At 49.7% G+C, this 21237-nt stretch overlaps 1 protein-coding gene across 1 annotated transcript in view; it reads right to left on the reverse strand.

The window, feature by feature from the left end:
• Window positions 1-12505: 12505 nt before the first annotated feature.
• The window catches only part of LOC144494696 (uncharacterized), a 24940-nt gene continuing 16208 nt past the window's right edge, over window positions 12506-21237 (reverse strand). Inside the window, exon 4 of the mRNA XM_078213896.1 lies at window positions 12506-12712. Coding sequence (XP_078070022.1) covers window positions 12506-12712 — 207 coding nt within the window. The remainder of the gene's footprint in view (window positions 12713-21237) is intronic.

Here is a 21237-nt window from a genome sequence, read left to right on the forward strand (position 1 = left end):
ACCACATGGAACTACAAAAGGTCATGAATGTAGCCCAATCCATCACGCAAACCAGCCTCCCACCCATTGACTCTGTCTACACTTCCCGCTACCTCGACAAAGCAACCAGTAGAATTAAGGACCCCACGCACCCCAGACATTCTCTCTTCCACGTTCTTTGGGAAAAAGATACAAAAGTCTGAGGTCACAGTTTGAACCTGTGGAATTCTCTACCACAGAAAGCTGCTGGGGGCAGTTCATTAGATATGTTCAAGAGGAAGCTGGACATGGCCCTTGTGATGAAAAGGATCAAGGGGTAGAACATAGAACATAGAAAGCCACAGCACAAACAGGCCCTTCGGCCCACAAGTTGCGCTGATCATATCCCTACCTCTAGGCCTATCTATGGCCCTCAATCCCATTAAATCCCATGTACTCATCCAGAAGTCTCTTAAAAGACCCCAACGAGTTTGCCTCCACCACCACCGACGTCAGCCGATTCCACTCATCCACCACCCTCTGAGTGAAAAACTTACCCCTGACATCTCCTCTGTACCTACCCCCCAGCACCTTAAACCTGTGTCCTCTCGTAGCAACCATTTCAGCCCTTGGAAATAGCCTCTGAGAGTCTACCCTATCCAGACCTCTCAACATCTTGTAAACCTCTATCAGGTCACCTCTCATCCTTCGTCTCTCCAGGGAGAAGAGACCAAGCTCCCTCAACCTATCCTCATAAGGCATGCCCCCCAATCCAGGCAACATCCTTGTAAATCTCCTCTGCACCCTTTCAATGGCTTCAACATCTTTCCTGTAATGAGGTGACCAGAACTGCGCGCAGTACTCCAAGTGGGGTCTAACCAGGGTCCTATAAAGCTGCAGCATTATCTCCCGACTCCTAAACTCAATCCCTCGATTAATGAAGGCCAGTACGCCGTACGCCTTCTTGACCGCATCCTCCACCTGCGAGGCCGATTTAAGAGTCCTATGGACCCGGACCCCAAGGTCCTTCTGATCCTCTACACTGCTAAGAATGGTACCCTTCATATTATACTGCTGCTTCATCCCATTGGATCTGCCAAAATGGATCACTACACACTTATCCGGGTTGAAGTCCATCTGCCACTTCTCCGCCCAGTCTTGCATTCTATCTATGTCTCGCTGCAACTTCTGACATCCCTCCAAACTATCCACAACACCACCTACCTTGGTGTCGTCAGCAAACTTACCAACCCATCCCTCCACTTCCTCATCCAGGTCATTTATGAAAATGACAAACAGCAAGGGTCCCAGAACAGATCCCTGGGGCACTCCACTGGTCACTGACCTCCATGCAGAGAAAGACCCCTCCACAGCCACTCTCTGCCTTCTGCAGGCAAGCCAGTTCTGGATCCACAAGGCAACAGCCCCTTGGATCCCATGCCCTCTCACTTTCTCAAGAAGTCTTGCATGGGGGACCGTATCGAACGCCTTGCTGAAGTCCATATAGACCACATCCACCGCTCTTCCTTCGTCAATGTGTTTGGTCACATTTTCAAAGAACTCAACCAGGCTCGTAAGGCACGACCTGCCCTTGACAAAGCCGTGCTGACTACTTTTGATCATACTAAACTTCTCTAGATGATCATAAATCCTGTCTCTCAGGATCCTCTCCATCAACTTACCAACCACTGAGGTTAGACTCACCGGTCGGTAATTTCCCGGGCTGTCCCTGTTCCCTTTCTTGAATATAGGGACCACATCTGCAATCCTCCAATCCTCCGGAACCTCTCCCGTCTCCATCGACGATGCAAAGATCATCGCCAAAGGCTCCGCAATCTCCTCCCTCACCTCCCACAGTAACCTGGGGTACATCCCATCCGGTCCCGGCGACTTACCAACCTTGATGGGTATGGAGAGAAAGTGGGAGTGAGCTACTGAAAGTGCATGATCAACCATGATCATATTGAACGATGGTGCAGGTTCGAAGGGCCGAATGGTCTACTTCTGCACCTATTTACTATGTTTCTATTTCCAAGTCAGGATGGTGAGTAACTTGGATGGTGACTATAAGTTGTCCAGGGACTTTTAAAAAGGTTTTTTTTTTCGAAGGTATGAAAGGACAGATGGTACGCTGTTAAATTTACTGAAGACACAAAGGTTGGTATGAGAGTAATTTGTGAAGGGGACATGAGGGATATAGATAAGTCACGTGACTGGACAAAACTTTGGCAAATGAAGTATAAATGGGAAAATATGAACTTTTCCATTTTGGCACTATTTCAATGGAAAGAGATGACACAACTCTGGGATACAGTGGGTTCTTGCTGTCCTGCTACATCAGTCACAAAGTGTACAGGGTCATTCAGTTGACTTCATTACTGCCTTGATTCAAACATAGACAAAAGAGTGAGAGCAACATCAAGGCCGCATTTGACCGAGTATGGAATCAAGAAAGCTTAGCACCCATCTGTGATGGGTGTGTCGAGCTGCGGTTCCTCAGGGACCATGTTAGAGAACTGGAACTGCAGCTTGAGGATCTTCATCTGGTTAGGGAAAATGAGGAGGTGATAGCCACGGAGGCAGACAAGTGGGTAACGTCCAGGAAGGGGAAAGCTCAGGTGATAGAGAGCACCCCGGTGGATGTGCCCCTTCACAATAAGTACTCCTGTCTGGGTACTGCTGGGGGGGACAGCCCACCTGGGGGAAGCAGCAGTGGCCGTGTCTCTGGAGCAGAGTCCGGCCCTGTAACTCAGAGGGCTAAGGAAAGGAGGAGGAAGGCAGTATTAATCGGGGACTCAACAGTAAGGGGGTCGGACAGGCGTTTTTGCGGAGGCAGATGGGAGTCTCGGATGGTGGTCTGCCTCCCTGGTGCCGGGATCCGGGATGTCTCTGATCGCGTCCCAGATATCCTGCGGTGGGAGGGAGAGGAGCCAGAGGTTGTGGTACATATTGGTACCGCTGACATAGGTAGGAAGAGGGAAGGGGTCATGAAAAGAGAATATAGGGAGTTAGGTAGACAGTTGGGAAGGAGGAACGCAAAGGTCGTAATCTCAGGATTGCTGTCTGTGCCACGGGAAAGTGAGAGCCTCTCACCTTAAACCTATGCCCTCTAGTTTTAGACTCCCCTACCTTTGAGAAAAGATATTGACTATCTTGCTGATCTATGTCGCACATTATTTTATAGACCTCTATAAGATCGCCCCTGAGCCTCCGATGCTCCAGAGAAATAAGTCCCAGTCTATCCAGCCTCTCCTTATAACTCAAACCATCAGGTTCCAGTAGCATCCTAGTGAACCTCTTCTGCACTGTTTCTAGTTTAATAATATCCTTTCGATAATAGGGTGATCAGAACTGTACACAGTATTTCAAGTGTGGCCTTACCAATGTCCTGTACAACTGCAACAAGACGTCCCAACTCCTGTATTCAAGGTTCTGACCAATGAAACCAAGTATGCCGAATGCCTTCTTCACCACTCTGTCCACATGTGACTCCACTTTCAAGGAGCTATGAACCTGTACCCCTAGATCTCTTTGTTCTATAACTCTCCCCAACGCCCCTACCATTAACTGAGTAAGTCCTGCCCTGGTTAATCAAACAAAATGCATCACCTCGCATTTATCTAAATTGAACTCCATCTGCCATTCATCAGCCATTGGCCCAATTGGTCAAGATCCCGTTGCAATCTGAGATAACCTTCTTCACTGTTCACTATGCCATCAAAGTTGGTGTCATCTGCAAACTTACTAACCATGCCTACTAAATTGGGGACCTTGGGGTCCGGGTCCATAGGACTCTTAAATCGGCCTCGCAGGTGGAGGATGCGGTCAAGAAGGCGTACGGCGTACTAGCCTTCATTAATCGAGGGATTGAGTTTAGGAGTTGGGAGATAATGCTGCAGCTTTATAGGACCCTGGTTAGACCCCACTTGGAGTACTGCGCGCAGTTCTGGTCACCTCATTACAGGAAAGATGTTGAAGCCATTGAAAGGGTGCAGAGGAGATTTACAGGGATGTTGCCTGGATTGGGGGGCATGCCTTATGAGGATAGGTTGAGGGAGCTTGGTCTCTTCTCCCTGGAGAGACGAAGGATGAGAGGTGACCTGATAGAGGTTTACAAGATGTTGAGAGGTCTGGATAGGGTAGACTCTCAGAGGCTATTTCCAAGGGCTGAAATGGTTGCTACGAGAGGACACAGGTTTAAGGTGCTGGGGGATAGGTACAGAGGAGATGTCAGGGGTAAGTTTTTCACTCAGAGGGTGGTGGGTGAGTGGAATCGGCTGACGTCGGTGGTGGTGGAGGCAAACTCGTTGGGGTCTTTTAAGAGACTTCTGGATGAGTACATGGGATTTAATGGGATTGAGGGCTATAGATAGGCCTAGAGGTAGGGATATGATCGGCGCAACTTGTGGGCCGAAGGGCCTGTTTGTGCTGTGGCTTTCTATGTTCTATGTTCTAATTCTCATCCAAATAATTAATATAAATGACAAATAACAGTTCCACAATTTCCTCAGCTATCTCTTCTAGAACCCTAGGGTATAGTCCAGCCGGTCCAGATGATTTCTCCATCTTCAGACCTTTCAGTTTCCCCAGAACCTTCTCCTTCGTGATGGCCGCGACACTCACCGGGGGCCCCTGATTCTCCTGGAGCTCTGGCATCCCACTGGTGTCTTCCACTGCACACCAACACATGTGACATTAATCAATCAAATTAAGTCAAAATCAAAATTAGGGTTGGGCAATAAATGCTGGTGTAGCCAGTAACGCCCACATCTGTGAAAGAACTAAAACAAATCTAAACTCGAATCATAACTCTAACACTGTAAGTAGTCTCACAACAGCAGGTTAAAGTCCAACAGGTTTATTTGGTAGCACTACCAAAGTGCTGCCAAATAAACCTGTTGGACATTAACCCGGTGTTGTGAGACTCATTACTGTGCCTACTCCAGTCCAATGCCGGCAACTCCACATCAACTCTAACACTGACTATACGTCTTACTCGAATCATAACCCTGACACTGACTGTACATCTAACTATAAGATTACTGTAAGATCTGTAAGATCAAGAAAGATTAATAAGGGGATCAGGGGTTATGGGAAAAAGGCAGCAGAATGCGGATGAAAAAAATATCAGCCATGGTTGAATGGCAGAGCAGATTTAATGGGCCGAGTGGCCTCATTCTGCTCCTATGTCTTGTCGTCTTACAGTGAAAAGTATTGTTTCTTGCGCACTAAACAGACAAAGCATACCGTTCATATGGAAGGAACAGAGACCATGCAGAATGTAGTGTTACCATCATAGCTTGGGTGTAGAGAAAGATCAACTTAATGCGAGATAGGTCTATTCAAAAGTCTGATGGCAGCAGGGAGGAAGCTGTTCTTGAGTTGGTTGGTTATATGTTTTCAGACTGTTTTATCTTTCTCCCAATGGAAGAAGGTAGAAGAGAGTATGTCTGGGGTGCGTGGGGTCCTAAATTGTGCTGGCTGCTTTTCCGAATCAGCAGGAAGAGTAGATAACGTCAATGGTTTGAGTGATAGATTGGGATTCGTTCACAGCCCTTTGTAGTTTCTTGCAGTCTTGGGCAGAGCAGGAGCCATACCAAGCTGTGATGCAACCAGAAAGAATGCTTTCTATGGTGTATCTGTAAAAGTTGGTGAGAGTTGTAGTGGACATGTCAAATTTCCTTCTGAGAAGTAGGTTTATCTTGTGTAGCTTGTCGTGATGAATACAGGATGAAAAACACCAACAGCATGCATCGTTTTCAGCAATGCTGAAGTGCTGTATTAACAAACAACTATTTAAAATTGCCCTTGAGAAGGTGGTGATGAGCTGCCTTCTTGAACTGTTGCTGTCCCTGTGGTGTAGGTACACCCACAATTAGTAGAGGGATTAGGTTTAGGGTTGGATTTGGAGTTTGAACTGGGTTAGTACAGGGCTAGGGTACAGGTTACGTTTAGGGCTATGATTGCATTAGTATACAGTTAGGGTAGGTGTAGGGTTACAGTTCAATTAAGGATTATAATTAGGCAAAACTTGGAATTAGCATTGCGGTCAAATTTAGAATAAGAGATTGGGATTGGAGCCTTGGGGTAATATTGAGCTAATTTGAGGAATTATGTTCATATAGGGGTGAGGAGTGTGTTTAGGGTTATGGCTAATGTGGCTTTCGGGTTAGTTTGGATGTTTTGAGCAGGAGGATAATGGATGCTCCTTGCCGTTATGCTTTAATCCATTGCTGGATTTTCCACTGCATTGAACAAAGAACAAAGAAAATTACAGCACAGGATCAGGCCCTTCGGCCCTCCAAGCTTGCACCGACCATGCTGCCCGACTGAACTAAAACCCCCTAACCTGTGGCCTACCTGAGGCCTTTATATGGGAATGATGTTTTTAAACAGTTGTTTATTCATTCAGCACTTCAATATTGCTGAAAAAGATGCATGCTGTTGAAGTTTTTTATTCTGTATTCATCAGGACAAACTACACAAGATAAACCAACAATAAAGAAAACAATTTATACCAAATGAGAAGGAAATGTTGATTGGTTGCTGTTCTGATCCTAGCTGATGTTATTCCTGGACAGTAAGGAACCTGGATGGAATCCTGGCTCGATAGATTGTAACTTTTACTTTTTGTTTAGAAATGTGGATACACAGAGTTACAGGACAACCAATTAACTTATAACAAAAAATAGATATTAATTGCACATGGCAAGATTGATTATAATACAACGCTCCTTCCCCACCTATATCTTTACAGCTGTACACATATTTTTAAAGATAATACAAGTTACAATATGTTATACTCTAATGTTCTCAGTAAGTACACAATCCACATAAACCAACAGACCAACTGTAGTCAGACCCACCTCATTCTGGAACCAAAGCGACAGGCACCACCAAATACAACATCTGTGGATTCTCATCAACTCCCACCAGATGCTATCACACTGTAAACAAACTTGTCTCACTTGAATTCCAATTGTTTCCAAACTCTACTCTGGAGGAAATGCCTTAGGATCTCCCCTCAAAGAACATTTTCTGTCAGCTGCCTTAACCAAGGATCCACTTCCAGGATTTCAATCTCTCCTTTCAGTATTCCTCTGTTCAGGATTGTTATGTGCATTCAAGTTTCCACACAATCTCTCAGGTACTCAGTCATGCCAACAGAACACTACTGTTTCACAGGCTGTACTAAGGTAACACAAATCTTCGGGTTATTTCAGATATCTGGCTTCTCGCTAGCTAACTTCACCTGCTCTCTATCTTTGAGCTCTGTCTATAAATTGTAAGGGGAATAGACAGGCGTTTCTGCAGACGGAGAGGAGACTCCAGGATGGTATGTTGCCTCCCCGGTGCAAGGGTCAAGGAGGTCTCGGAGTGGCTGCAGGACATTCTGGAGGGGGAGGGTGAACAGCCAGCTCTCATGGTGCATATAGGCACCAACGAGATAGGTAAAAAATGAATTAGGGAGTTAGGAGTTAAAATAAAAAGTAGGACCTCAAAGGTAGTAATCTCAGGATTGCTCCCAGTGCCACGAGCTAGTCAGGGTGGGAATACCAGGATAGCTAAGATAATATGTGGCTTGAGAGATGGTGCAAGAGGGAGGGATTCAAATTCCTGGGACATTGGAACCGGTTCTGGGGGAGGTGGGACCAGTACAAATTGGACGGTCTGCCCCAGGGCAGGACTAGAACCAATGTCCTACAAAAGAACAAAGAAAAGTATAGCACAGGAACAGGCCCTTTGGCCCTCCAAGCCTACGCCGATAATGTTGTCCTATCTAGACCTGTATCCCTCTTTTCCCCACCTATTCACGTGTCTATCCAGATAAGTCTTAAATGTCACTAACGTGCCTGCCTCAACCACCTCACTTGGCAGTGCATTCCAGGCCCCCCCACCACCTGTGTAATAACCTCCCTCCGCACATCTCTACTGAATCTTAACCCCTCTTAGCTTGAACTTGTGCCCCTTTGTAATTGTCATTTCTGCCCTGGGAAAAAGCTTCCGACTGTTCACCCTATCATAATTTTATAAACTTCTATCAGGTCGCTCCTCAGCCTCCGTCTTTCCAAGGAGAACAATCCAAGTTTAGTCAATCGCTCTTCATAGCTAATACCCTCCATACCAGGCAACATCCTGGTAAACCTTTTCTGTACCCTCTCCAAAGCCTCCACATCCTTCTGATAGTGGGCGACCAGAATTAGACACAGTATTCCAAATGTGGCCAAACCAATGTTTTATATAACTAACATAAATGGCCACCTTTTGGACTCGATGCCCCGGCCGATGAAGGCAAGTATGCCATATGCTTTCTTCACCACCTTTTCCTCCTGTGCTACCACTTTTAAGGATCTGTGGACCTGTGGTCCCAGATCCCTCTGTGTGTCCATGTTCCTGATAGTTCTGCGGGGAGTGTTTGCTAATGCTGTTGGGGAGGGTTTAAACTAATGCGGCAGGGGAATGGGAACCGATGCAGGAAGTCAGAGGGAAGTAAAGTAGGGACAGAAACAAAAGGGAAAAGTGGAAGGCAGGGAAAAGACAAAAATCAAAAAGGGCCACGTTGCATCATAATTCTAAGAGGGCAATAAATGCCAAAAGCAAGCCTGAATTCTGGTCTCAATGTGAGGAGCATTTGTAATAAGGTGGATGAATCAACTGCACAGACAGTCATGAACGGATATGATGTAATTGGGATCACGGAGACCTGGCTCCAGGGTGACTAGGGATGGGAACTCAACATCCAGGGGTATTCAATATTCAGGAAAGATAGACGGAAAGGAAAGAGGGTGGGGTAGCATTGCTGGTTAAAGAGGAGATTAATGCAATATAAGGAAGGACATTAACCTGGACGATGTGGAGTCTGTATGGGTGGAACTGCAGAACAACAAAGGACAAAAACGCGAGTGGGAGTTGTGTACAGACCACCAAACAGTATTAGTGAGTTTGGGGATGATATCAAGCAGGAAATTAGAGATGTGTGCAGTAAGGGTACAGCAGTTACTATTGGTGACATCAATCTGCATATTGATTGGGCTCACCAAACGGGTAACAATGCGATGGAGGAGGATTTCCTGGAATGTATAAGAGACCGTTTTCTCGACCATTATGTCAAGGAATCAACTAGAGAGCAGGCCATCCTAGACTGGGTATTATGTAATGAGAGAGGATTCATTGTGGTGCGAGATCTTTTGAGGAAGAGTGACCATAATATGCTTCATTAAGATGGAGAGTGAGACAGTTAAGTCTGAGACTAAGGTCCTGAACTTGAGGAAAGCTAACCTTTGATGGTATGAGACATGCATTCACTAGGATAAACTGGCAAAGGACAGTTTAGAGATTGACAGCGGATAGGCAATGGCAGACATTTAAAGAACACATGGGTGAACTTCAACAACTGTACATCCCTGTCTGGCATTAGAGTAAAATGGGGAAGGTGGCTCATCCGTGGCTAACAAGGGAAATCAGGGATAGTGTTAAAGACAGAGAGGAGGTTAATAAATTGGCCACAAAAAGCAGCAAACCTGAGGACTTGGGGAAATTAAAACTCCAGCAGAGGAGGACAAAGGGTTTAATTTGAAAGGGGAAAATAGAATATGAGAGTAGGTTTGCAGAAAACATAAAAATTGACTGCAAAAGCTATTAATAATTTGCACAGCAAACGCAAGATAAAATGAAAATAAAAGGGTTGGTTTAATAAAAGGGTTGGAAAGGGGGTGGAGTGGCACTGCTGATCAGGGATAGTGTCACAGCTGTAGAGAAGGTGTATGCTGTGGAGGGATTGTCCACAGAGTCTCTGTGGGTGGAAGTTCAGAGTGGGAAGGGGCCGGTCACTTTGCTGGGAGTTTTCTATAGGCCGCCTAATAGTAACAGGGAGGTGGAGGAGCAGATAGGGAAACAGATCCTGGAGAGATGCAGTAATAGCAGAGTTGTTGTGATGGGAGACTTTAATTTCCCAAACATAGATTGGAATATCCCGAGGGTAAGGGGATTGGATGAGGAAGAGTTCGTAAGGTGTGTTCAGGAGGGTTTCCTGACACAGCATGTGGACAAGCCTACAAGAGGAGAGGCTGTATTTGATCTGATACTGACCAATGAACCTGGACAGGTGTCAGATCTCTCAGTGGAAGAGCATCTTGGGGATAGCGATCATAACTCTATCTCCATTAGGCTTGCATTGGAAAAAGAGAGGATCAGGCAAGCTAGGAAAGTGTTTATATGGAGTAAGGGGAAATATGAAGACATTAGACAGCAAATTAGAGGAGTAAATTGGAAGGAGGTATTCTCGGGGAAATGAACTGAAGAGAGGTGGCAGTTTTTCAAGGAATGTCTGTCTAGACTTCTACAGGACAACGTTCCGAGCAGACAGGGAGGTGTTGGTCGGTTAAAGGAACCGTGGTGCACGAAAGCTGTGCGGGGCCTAGTCGAGAAGAAAAGGAAAGCGTACAAAAGGCTCAGAGAGCTTGGCGAAGATAGGGATTTAGAAGAGTATACGGCTTGTAGGAAGGGACTAAAGAAGGAAATTAGGAGAGCCAGAAGGGGTCACGAGAAGGCCCTGGCAGGTAGGATTAAGGGGAACCCTAAGGTGTTCTATAAATATGTGAAGAGTAAAAGGATGAGACGTGACGGAATAGGGCCTATAAAAGGTGAAGGCAGGAAAGTCTGTACGGAACCAGTAGAAATGGCAGAGGTGCTCAATGAGTATTTTGCCTCGGTTTTCACAGAGGAGAAGGACCTGGGCGGATGTACTGCGGGCGTGCGGTGGACTTAAAGGATTGAGTATGTGGACTTTAAGAAAGAGGTTGTACTGGAATCTTTGAATGGCATCAAGATAGATAAGTCGCCGGGTCCGGATGGGATGTACCCCAGGTTACTCTGGGAGGCGAGGGAAGAGATTGCAGAGCCTCTGGCGATGATCTTTGCGTCGTCGATGGAGACGGGAGAGGTGCCGGAGGATTGGAGGATTGCAGATGTGGTTCCTATTTTCAAGAAGGGGAATAGGGATAGCCCAGGTAATTACCGACCGGTGAGTCTAACCTCAGTGGTTGGTAAACTGATGGAGAAGATCCTGAGGGACAAGATTTATGAGCATTTAGAGAGGTTTAGTATGCTCAAGAATACTCAGCATGGCTTTGTCAAAAGCAGATCGTGCCTTACGAGCCTGGTGGAGTTCTTCGAAAATGTGACTAAACACATTGACGAAGGGAAGGCGGTAGATGTGGTTTATATGGATTTTAGCAAGGCGTTCGATAAGGTCCCCCATGCAAGGCTTCTAGAAAAAGTGAGAGGGCATGGGATCCAAGGGGCTGCTGCCTGGTGGATCCAGAACTGGCTTGCCCAAAGGAGGCAGAGAGTGTGTATAGATGGGTCTTTTTCTAATTGGAGGTCGGTCACCAGTGGTGTGTCCCAGGGATCTGTTCTGGGAACCTTGCTGTTTGTCATTTTCATAAATGACCTGGATGAGGAAGCGGAGGGATGGGTTGGTAAATTTGCCGACGACACGAAGGTTGGTGGGGTTGTGGATAGTCTGAAGGGATGTCAGAGGTTACAGAGGCACATAGATAGGATGCAAGACTGGGCGGACAAGTGGCAGATGGACTTCAACCCAGATAAATGCGTCGTGGTCCATTTTGGTAGGACAAATGGGATGAAGGAGTACAATATAAAGGGAAAGACTCTTAGTACGGTAGAGGATCAGAAGGACCATGGGGTCCGGGTCCATAGAACTCTGAAATCGGCCCCGCAGGTGGAGGAGGTGGTTAAGAAGGCGTATGGTGTGCTGGCCTTTATCAACCGAGGGATTGAGTTTAGGAATCCGGGGATAATGATGCAGCTATATAAGACCCTCGTCAGACCCCACTTGGAGTACTGTGCTCAGTTCTGGTCGTCTCACTATAGGAAGGATGTGGAAAAGATTGAAAGGGTGCAGAGGAGATCTACAAGGATGTTGCCTGGATTGAGTGGCATGCCTTATGAGGATAGGCTGAGGGAGCTCGGTCTTTTCTCCTTGGAGAGACGTAGGATGAGAGGAGACCTAATAGAGGTATACAAGATGTTGAGAGGCATAGATCGGGTGGACTCTCAGAGGCTTTTTCCCAGGGTGGAAATGTCTGCTACGAGAGGACACAGGTTTAAGGTGCTGGGGGGTAGGTACAGGGGAGATGTTAGGGGTAAGTTTTTCACACAGAGGGTGGTGGGCGAGTGGAATCGGCTGCCGGCAGGGGTGGTGGAGGCAAACTCAATAGGGTCTTTTAAGAGACTCCTGGATGAGTACATGGGACTTAATAGGATGGAGGGTTATAGGTAGGCCTAGAAGGTAGGGATGTGTTCGGCACAGCTTGTGGGGCCGAAGGGCCTGTTTGTGCTGTAGTTTTTCTATGTTCTATGTTCTATTTTTACACATCACCTGTACGTGCAAGAGGCGTTTTGCGAAATGTACCCGTTTTTACGCTCACACAATAAATGGGGGATTAGGGAAAAGAAAGAGAATTCGGCATACAACCACAATATAAATGCAAGTATGTCTTTTACACATGTCCATAGTCGAGATTTAGAAGTCAACTGGAATGTTTCTTCCCAGGGGAAGTTGGCTGATTGCAGAATACCTCCAGAGTGAGGCTTGCACGACAAGAGTTGGCACACAGGAAGAGTCAGTCAGGAGGCATGAGTTCCAAGGTTCCAACAGTTGGCAGGTTTGATGAGAGCCCAAGTTCTTTTTACTGCCACCGGCTTGATGGTAGACAGCACAGGCTGTTGCCTGGAATTGTGTTCATGTTGAGAGGTCAGACAGCAACTACAGGAATTCTGTTCCAACAGACAAGATCACAGTGCAGCTTGAGGGATGCCATGTGACATAACTTCTCAATGTTGGACACAGGATTAGTGGAATCTTAATTGGAGTCCTTTTATTTTTGGAGACACTGTTCTTGAGTCGGTAAACAGGCTGTCCCTTGTTGAGACCATTGTGTCAGAATTTCTAATGCTTTAGCCAGGAGCACTGTGGTGAACCATAGATGGTTACCACTATGGGTACTTGTACATATGTTACTCTTGTTACTGTTGGGGTTAGGGTTGGGGTGTTCCACCTGTTAGCATTGTTCTGTGGTACACTCCGTTTGGCTCCGCCTTCTTACAGGAGTATAAAGGTCACTGCTACTTCCTAGTAGCCCTTAGTCTGGGATAGTATTGTTAAGCAGTATGCTCAATTCTTGTTGTGAATAAAAGCCTTTATTCCCGGGTATGTCCTAGCCTCCCGAGTGAATAAATCGCGCATCAATTTTATTCACAACAAAATCCCGAAAATTTTGTTCGAAGAAAAATGGAGCAGATGCTGAAACCCGATCGGCGAACCTTGGATCCGCGTGCAGCTGGAGCGTCGAATACTTTCGACCATTGGCTGAAGTGTTTCGAGGATTACATCGACGCCTCGACAACAGTCCAGTCCGACGCCGACAGATTGTGGGTCCTCCACGCAAAGGTGAGCGACACTGTGTATGCAACAATCCGTGATCCCCAAAATTACAAAGAGGCCATCGAATTACTCAAGAAGCTGTACCATAAACAGCCGAACGAAATTCATGCTCGTCACCTATTAGCCACTCGACGGCGGCAGCTTGGCGAAACTACGGGACAGTACCTGCGCGAACTTCAACAGCGAGCCAGAGCCTGCAATTGCAAGGAGGTGTCGGCTACTCAATCCACCAACGATCTTATCCGAGATGCGTTCGTGGCGGGAATCGGCTCATCCTATATTCGCCTGCGGCTGCTAGAGCAGGGTAACTTGGACCTGGCTAAGATGGTAGAATTGGCCGATGCAATGGAAACGGCCTCCAGAAGTCTTGAAACCTACCCCACTGACCACGTGGGAACATCGTGGCAAGTACAGCCACCGCCTCAACTGTACCCGGCGGCTCCTCGGAACTGCGCGATAATGCTCTCAACTTCGGGCCTGACGACTGCGGCAGCTCCTGGAGGCCCACGGTGCTATTTCTGCAGATTGGCGAAGCACCCTCGTCAGAGATGTCCGGCCAGGACGGTGTTTTGCTCCGCCTGTGGGAAGAAAGGGCACTATGCAAAAGTGTGCCGAGCAAAGACCCCTTCTAAGCCCAGCAGTGCTGCGTGTGACTCCCCAGGATCAATCTCCTCGTCTCCGGCCTCGACGATGTCTTCAGCCACGTGCGATTCACGGGCGCCGCCATTTCCTATGATGACGATGCAAGCCACGTGCGACCTCCGAGTGCTGCTGTTTTCAACATCATCGACCACGTGCAATTCGTGGGCGCAGCCATTTTGGTCGACACCGGCCGCAGAAGACCAGCAGGGGTCCTCGTCGTCGGCGATCTCAGCTGCCTGCAGTTACGCTCGGGATCCAACAGTGGCGTCAATCATCCTGGACCAGGCCAAGCCTCACAGACTCGACAAGTCCATGATGGACATAAACGGGCGCCTGACGCATTGCCTGTTTGACAGCGGGAGCACGGAGAGCTTCATCCATCCGGATACAGTGAAACGGTGCGCTCTCCGTGTGCAAACTGTCAGGCAGACAATCTCTATGGCGTCGAGGTCCCGATCTGTTATCGTTCTTGGGAGCTGTGTGGTAACCTTAGCGGTGCGGGGCACAGTTTACGAGAACTTCAGGCTCCTCGTGTTACCGCACCTTTGCGCTCCGGTACTCCTGGGGCTAGACTTTATGGTCCACCTGAAGAGTGTGACCCTGCAGTACGATGGGCCACTCCCTCCACTTTCAGTGGGAGAACAGCAGCCTCCAAATTGTCCAGCGCGCTCCACATGCAGTCTCTCGACACTCAAAATTACCCCGCCTTCCCTATTCGAAAATCTCGTGCCAGGCTGCAAGCCCATCGCGACTAAGAGCAGGCGTTACAGCGCTGAGGATCGGATCTTTATTTGATCTGAGGTTCAGCGGCTCCTCAGGGAAGGGGTCATTCAACCTAGCACTAGCCCATGGAGAGCACAAGTCGTGGTGGTCAAGACTGGAGACAAGCCCCGGATGGACATAGACTATAGTCAGACCATTAATAGGTACACGCAGCTGGACGCGTACCCTCTCCCGCGCATATCTGACATGGTCAACCAGATTGCGCAGTACCGGGTGTTCTCCACCATCGACTTGAAGTCAGCCTACCACCAGCTCCCCATTCGCCCAGAGGACCGCAAATACACGGCCTTTGAGGCGGATGGCCGTCTCTACCATTTTTTAAGAGTCCCTTTCGGCGTCACTAATGGGGTCTCAGTCTTCCAGCGTGAGATGGACCGAATGGTGGACCAAAATGGGCTACGGGCTACCTTCCCGTACCTGGACAATGTCACTATCTGCGGCCATGACCAGCAGGACCATGACGCCAACCTTCAGAAGTTTTTACGCACTGCGGCTCTCCTGAACCTGACCTATAACAAGGAGAAGTGCGTATTCAGCAAGCACTGCCTAGCAATCCTCGGATACGTGGTGGAAAACGGGGTCATCGGCCCCGATCCAGACCGTATGCATCCCCTCCTTGAACTTCCCCTACCCACTAGCATCAAAGCACTGAGAAGATGCTTAGGCTTCTTCTCGTACTATACACAGTGGGTTCCCAATTACGCGGACAAAGCCCGTCCGCTCATAAAATCTACCTCTTTTCCCCTGACAGCAGAGGCTCGCCTAGCCTTTGAAGGGATAAAAGCCGACATCGCGAAAGCCACGATGCACGCTGTCGATGAGTCCATCCCCTTTCAGGTGGAGAGTGATGCATCTGATTTCGTCCTGGCCGCCACACTTAACCAGGCGGGCAGGCCCGTCGCCTTTTTCTCTTGCACCCTCCAAGGCCCTGAAATTCGGCACTCCTCTGTGGAGAAAGAGGCTCAGGCCATTGTGGAGGCCGTACGGCATTGGCACCATTATTTGGCTGGCAAACGGTTTACCCTGCTCACGGACCAGCGGTCCATGGCCTTCATGTTCAACAACACGTTAAGGGGTAAAATTAAGAATGATAAAATCTTGAGGTGGAGAATCGAACTCTCCACCTACAATTATGATATCATGTACCGTCCGGGGAAGCTCAATGAGCCCTCAGATGCCCTGTCGCGTGGAACATGTGCCAGTGTGCAGGAGGACCGGCTACAGGCCCTCCACAATGATCTCTGCCATCCGGGGATCACTTGGCTCTTCCATTTTGTAAAGGCTCGGAATCTGCCCTACTCTATAGAGGATGTCAGGTCGATAACTCGAAGCTGCCAGGTATGTGCAGAGTGCAAGCCGCACTTCTATCGGCCTGACAGGGCACACCTCATTAAGGCCACTCGCCCTTTTGAACGACTGAGTGTCGACTTCAAGGGCCCCCTTCCTTCGACAGATCAGAATGTGTATTTCCTCAACGTGGTTGACGAATACTCCCGATTCCCCTTTGCCGTCCCCTGTTCTGACATGTCCTCTGCCACGGTCATCAAAGCCCTGCGGAGTCTTTTTACCCTGTTCGGCTACCCCAGTTATATCCACAGTGATAGGGGTTCGTCGTTTATGAGCGACGACTTGAGGCAATACCTGCTCTCTAAAGGAATTGCCTCAAGTAGGACTACGAGTTATAACCCCGGGGTAACGGACAGGTCGAGAGAGAAAACGCTACAGTCTGGAAGGCTGTCTTACTGGCGTTAAGGTCTAGGGGTCTTCCAGTCTCCCGTTGGCAAGAGGTACTTTCTGATGCGCTCCATTCAATCCGGTCCCTCCTGTGTACGACAACCAACGCTACCCCACATGAGCCGATGTTTACCTTCCCTAGGAAGTCTTCCTCTGGGACCTCACTGCCGTCTTGGTTGACGTACTCAGGACCTGTCCTCCTGCGGCGGCATGTTAGGGCCCGCAAGTCCGACCCTTTGGTTGAACAGGTCCACCTCCTCCACGCCAACCCTCAATATGCCTATGTGGCATATCCTGACAGGCGAGAGGACACGGTCTCTATCAGAGATCTGGCGCCTGCAGGGGACCTGGAAACCCCCGTCACTCCCGCACCCCTGGTTAGGATTCCTTTGCCCATTCTCTCCCCTCCTGACACGGCGCGGGCAGCATCGGGACCTCAACTTAATCCTCTCACTCCCGTGTACAGCTTGCCTGAGTCCAGGAGACTGTCGCCACCTCGAGGTCCACAGGCGTGTGCGGAACTGGAGGAGTCACTGGACACCACCTCGGAGAGAGGGTCGTCACCACTGTCACCAGAACCGGCACTGGAGCCAGTGCTGCGGAGGTCGCAGAGACGGTGCGGACCTCCGATACGGCTGAACTTGTGAACATGTGGACAGTTCGTATTGTCTCCTTACCCCACCGGCCTTTGTTTTTAAAGGAGGGGTGAATGTGGTGAACCATAGATGGTGACCACTATGGGTACTTGTATATATGTTACTCTTGTTACTGTTGTGGTTGGGGTTGGGGTGTTCCACCTGTTAGCATTGTTCTGTGGTACACTCCATTTGGCTCCGCCTTCTTATAGGAGTATAAAGGTCACTGCTACTTCCTAGTAGCCCTTAGTCTGGGATAGTATTGTTAAGCAGTATGCTCTATTCTTGTTGTGAATAAAAGCCTTTATTCCCGGGTACGTCCTAGCCTCCCGAGTGAATTAATCGCGCATCAAGCACCATTACAGGAGATTACGACCAGTAAAGGGTTTCCTTTGTGCGAAGTTAACTGGACCAAACTGCCCATCCCATTGGCTATTGTTACCTTGAAACTGCTGCAAGACCTCAGGCGATTGGCTGGAAACATGTTGTTAGCTCAGCAATTCTCCATTTTTAATAGAACAGGAAAAAAAATGACTTTATAAAATAGTTCAACTGATGAATGTATATTTTTTATCTTTTGCGTCTCAACTGTGACAAGCTGTACGTTCTATCCCAGTGTGGAACAAGAGAAGCAGCTACAGAACCAGCACCAGGAACAGCAATAACCTCGCTGCCCTCTCTTCGACCACATGTTGCTCCACAAGGCAGAGGGGAAGAACACAGAGTTCCAACCCAAAGGATTCAAAACCACCTGCCTCCCCAAATGCCCCTCTCCCCCAAGCGCTCTCCACCTCCCCTCCTCAGCCAGCACTGGTTCTCCAGTCAACGTATCGCTGTCTTTGACATGTGTGAGCATCAGTGCCCAAGGAGGTTCAGGCTGTCGTAGCAAATCAATCCTGGGCAAGGCAGCCTCCTGGACGTCCTGCCATGTGGACAATGAGAGTACACGTTGTCTGATGGTCATCAAAGGTGGGGATCCCTGGGGACCATCACCTCTGAATGTGAGAAAAGGATTGTATAAAGAAGCAGCAAGCAGAGTATGTGTTGAGAGTGAGTGTGAGCACGGCTGTGAAATGGCAGAAGGCCAAGGGCAACTGTAAGTGTTGGCTGTTCAGATCAGGAAAAGTGAGACATGAGTGAAGCTGCAAAGGAAGGAGGGAGAGGGGGAAGAGAGGGGGAGGGAGGTGGGAAGACGGGGTGTGGGAGTGAGGGGGTGCAGTTGAAGTGGGTGGAGAAGGTGGATTGGGGGAGAGTTGGGGCAGATATTGAGGAGGAGTGAGGTGCAGTGGTGAGGAGGAGAAAGGGGAGAGGGTGGAGAGGAGGCTCGGAGGGGGATGTGGGTGAGAGGGGGTGGGGAAAGGGCAAGTGGTGGAAGGGGGAGGAGGGGAAGGGGATTGGTCAGTGGGAAGGTTGAATGGGGAGATCCAGGGGCATTGGGAGTGAGGCGAAAGAGGAATGGGTGATGGGAAGGGAGGGGAAGAGGCTGAAGGAGTGAAGGGGAGGGAGGGAGGGGAGGAGCTCAGGTAGTGAGGGTAATAGAGAGAAGGGGCTGAGGGAAGGGAGTGGGGGTGGGAGGGGAAGGGCTGAAGGAGTGTGTGTGTCAGGGACTGATGGAGTGAGGGTCTGATGGAGTGAGGGTGTGAGGGAGTGAGGGGCTGAGGGGGTGAGGGCCTGAGGGAGTGAGGGTCTGAGGGAGTGAGGGGCTGAGGGGGGAGGGGGTGACAGTGTGAGGGAGTGAGAAAGTGAGGGTGTGAGGGAGTGAGGGTGTGAGGGAGTGAGGGGGTGAGGGAGTGAGAGAGTGGGGGGTGAGGGTGTGAGGGACTGAGGGGGTGAGGAAGTGAGGGAGTGGGGGGTGAGGGTGTGAGGGATTGAGGGAGTGGGGGGTGAGGGGGTGAGGGGTGAGGGTGTGGGGAGTGAGGGTGTGAGGGAGGGGGTGGGGGGAGTGAGGGGGTGAGGGAGGGGGTGGGGGGGTGGGGGGGTGAGGGAGAGTGGGGGGGAGTGAGGGTGTGGAGGTGTGAGGGGGTGGGGGAGTGGGGGGGTGAGGGGGTGAGGGGTGTGAGGGGGTGGGGGGGGTGAGGGGGTGAGGGAGTGGGGGGGTGAGGGAGTGAGGGGGTGGGGGGGTGGGGGAGTGGGGGGGTGGGGGGTGAGGTCCTGGCGGGCAGTGGGAGGAGCTGGTTACTGGTTAAGCGGTGAGTTAATGAGTTGAGTTAATGAGTAACAGGGAGAAGGTGAGGCCGTTGCCAGGACAACAGCGTCAGGACAACAAAAGGCGGGACCATGGCACCGGGTCAACCAATCAGCAGCCTGGGCAGACTGAGTGACGTGTCCCTCTGACTAATCGGCGCAGAGCAGCAGAGGGACAGAGAGAGAGAGAGAGAGGAACAGGTGAGTGTGGAAATAGAGAGAGAGAGGGGGGATAGAGAAAGAGTGGGACAGAGAGAGAGAGAGAGAGAGTGGGACAGAGAGAGAGAGAGAGTGGGACAGAGAGAGAGAGAGAGAGAGTGGGACAGAGAGAGAGAGAGAGTGGGACACAGAGAGAGAGAGAGAGTGGACAGAGAGAGAGAGAGAGTGGGACAGAGAGAGAGAGAGAGAGTGGGACAGAGAGAGAGAGAGAGTGGGACAGAGAGAGAGAGAGAGAGTGGGACAGAGAGAGAGAGAGAGAGTGGGACAGAGAGAGAGAGAGAGAGAGTGGGACAGAGAGAGAGAGAGAGTGGGACAGAGAGAGAGAGAGAGAGAAGAGAGTGGGACAGAGAGAGAGTGGGACAGAGAGAGAGAGAGAGAGAGTGGGAGAGAGAGAGAGAGAGTGGGACAGAGAGAGAGAGAGAGAGTGGGACAGAGAGAGAGAGAGAGAGTGGGACAGAGAGAGAGAGAGAGAGTGGGACAGAGAGAGAGAGAGAGAGTGGGGACAGAGAGAGAGAGAGTGGGACAGAGAGAGAGAGAGAGAGTGGGACAGAGAGAGAGAGAGTGGGACAGAGAGAGTGGGACACAGAGAGAGAGAGAGAGTGGGACACAGAGAGAGAGAGAGAGAGAGAGAGTGGGACAGAGAGAGAGAGAGAGTGGGACAGAGAGAGAGAGAGAGTGGGACAGAGAGAGAGAGTGGGACAGAGAGAGAGAGTGGGACAGAGAGAGAGAGAGAGTGGGACAGAGAGAGAGAGAGAGAGAGAGTGGGACAGAGAGAGAGAGAGAGAGAGTGGGACAGAGAGAGAGAGAGAGAGAGTGGGACAGAGAGAGAGAGAGAGAGTGGGACAGAGAGAGAGAGAGAGAGAGTGGGACAGGAGAGAGAGAGAGAGAGTGGGACAGAGAGAGAGAGTGGGAGAGAGAGAGAGTGGGACAGAGAGAGAGAGAGAGAGAGTGGGACAGAGAGAGAGAGAGTGGGACAGAGAGAGAGAGAGTGGGACAGAGAGAGAGAGAGTGGGACAAGAGAGAGAGAGAGAGAGAGAGTGGGACAGAGAGAGAGAGAGAAGAGAGAGAGAGAGTGGGACACAAAGAGAGAGAGAGAGAGAGAGAGTGGGACAGAGAGAGAGAGAGAGAGAGTGGGACAGAGAGAGAGAGAGAGAGAGAGAGTGGGACACAGAGAGAGAGAGAGAGAGAGTGGGACACAGAGAGAGAGAGAGAGAGTGGGACACAGAGAGAGAGAGAGAGAGTGGGACAGAGAAGAGAGAGAGAGAGAGAGTGGGACAGAGAGAGAGAGAGAGAGAGTGGGACACAGAGAGAGAGAGAGAGAGTGGGACACAGAGAGAGAGAGAGAGAGTGGGACACAGAGAGAGAGAGAGAGTGGGACAGAGAGAGAGAGTGGGACAGAGAGAGAGAGAGAGAGTGGGACAAGAGAGAGAGAGAGAGTGGGACAGAGAGAGAGAGAGAGAGTGGGACAGACAGACAGAGAGAGAGTGGGACAGACAGACAGAGAGAGAGTGGGACAGACAGACAGAGAGAGAGTGGGACAGAGAGACAGAGAGAGAGTGGGACAGAGAGACAGAGAGAGAGTGGGACAGAGAGACAGAGAGAGAGTGGGACAGA

This window comes from Mustelus asterias, chromosome 6, assembly GCF_964213995.1.
Source record: "Mustelus asterias chromosome 6, sMusAst1.hap1.1, whole genome shotgun sequence".
In the NCBI taxonomy this organism is placed as follows: domain Eukaryota; kingdom Metazoa; phylum Chordata; class Chondrichthyes; order Carcharhiniformes; family Triakidae; genus Mustelus; species Mustelus asterias.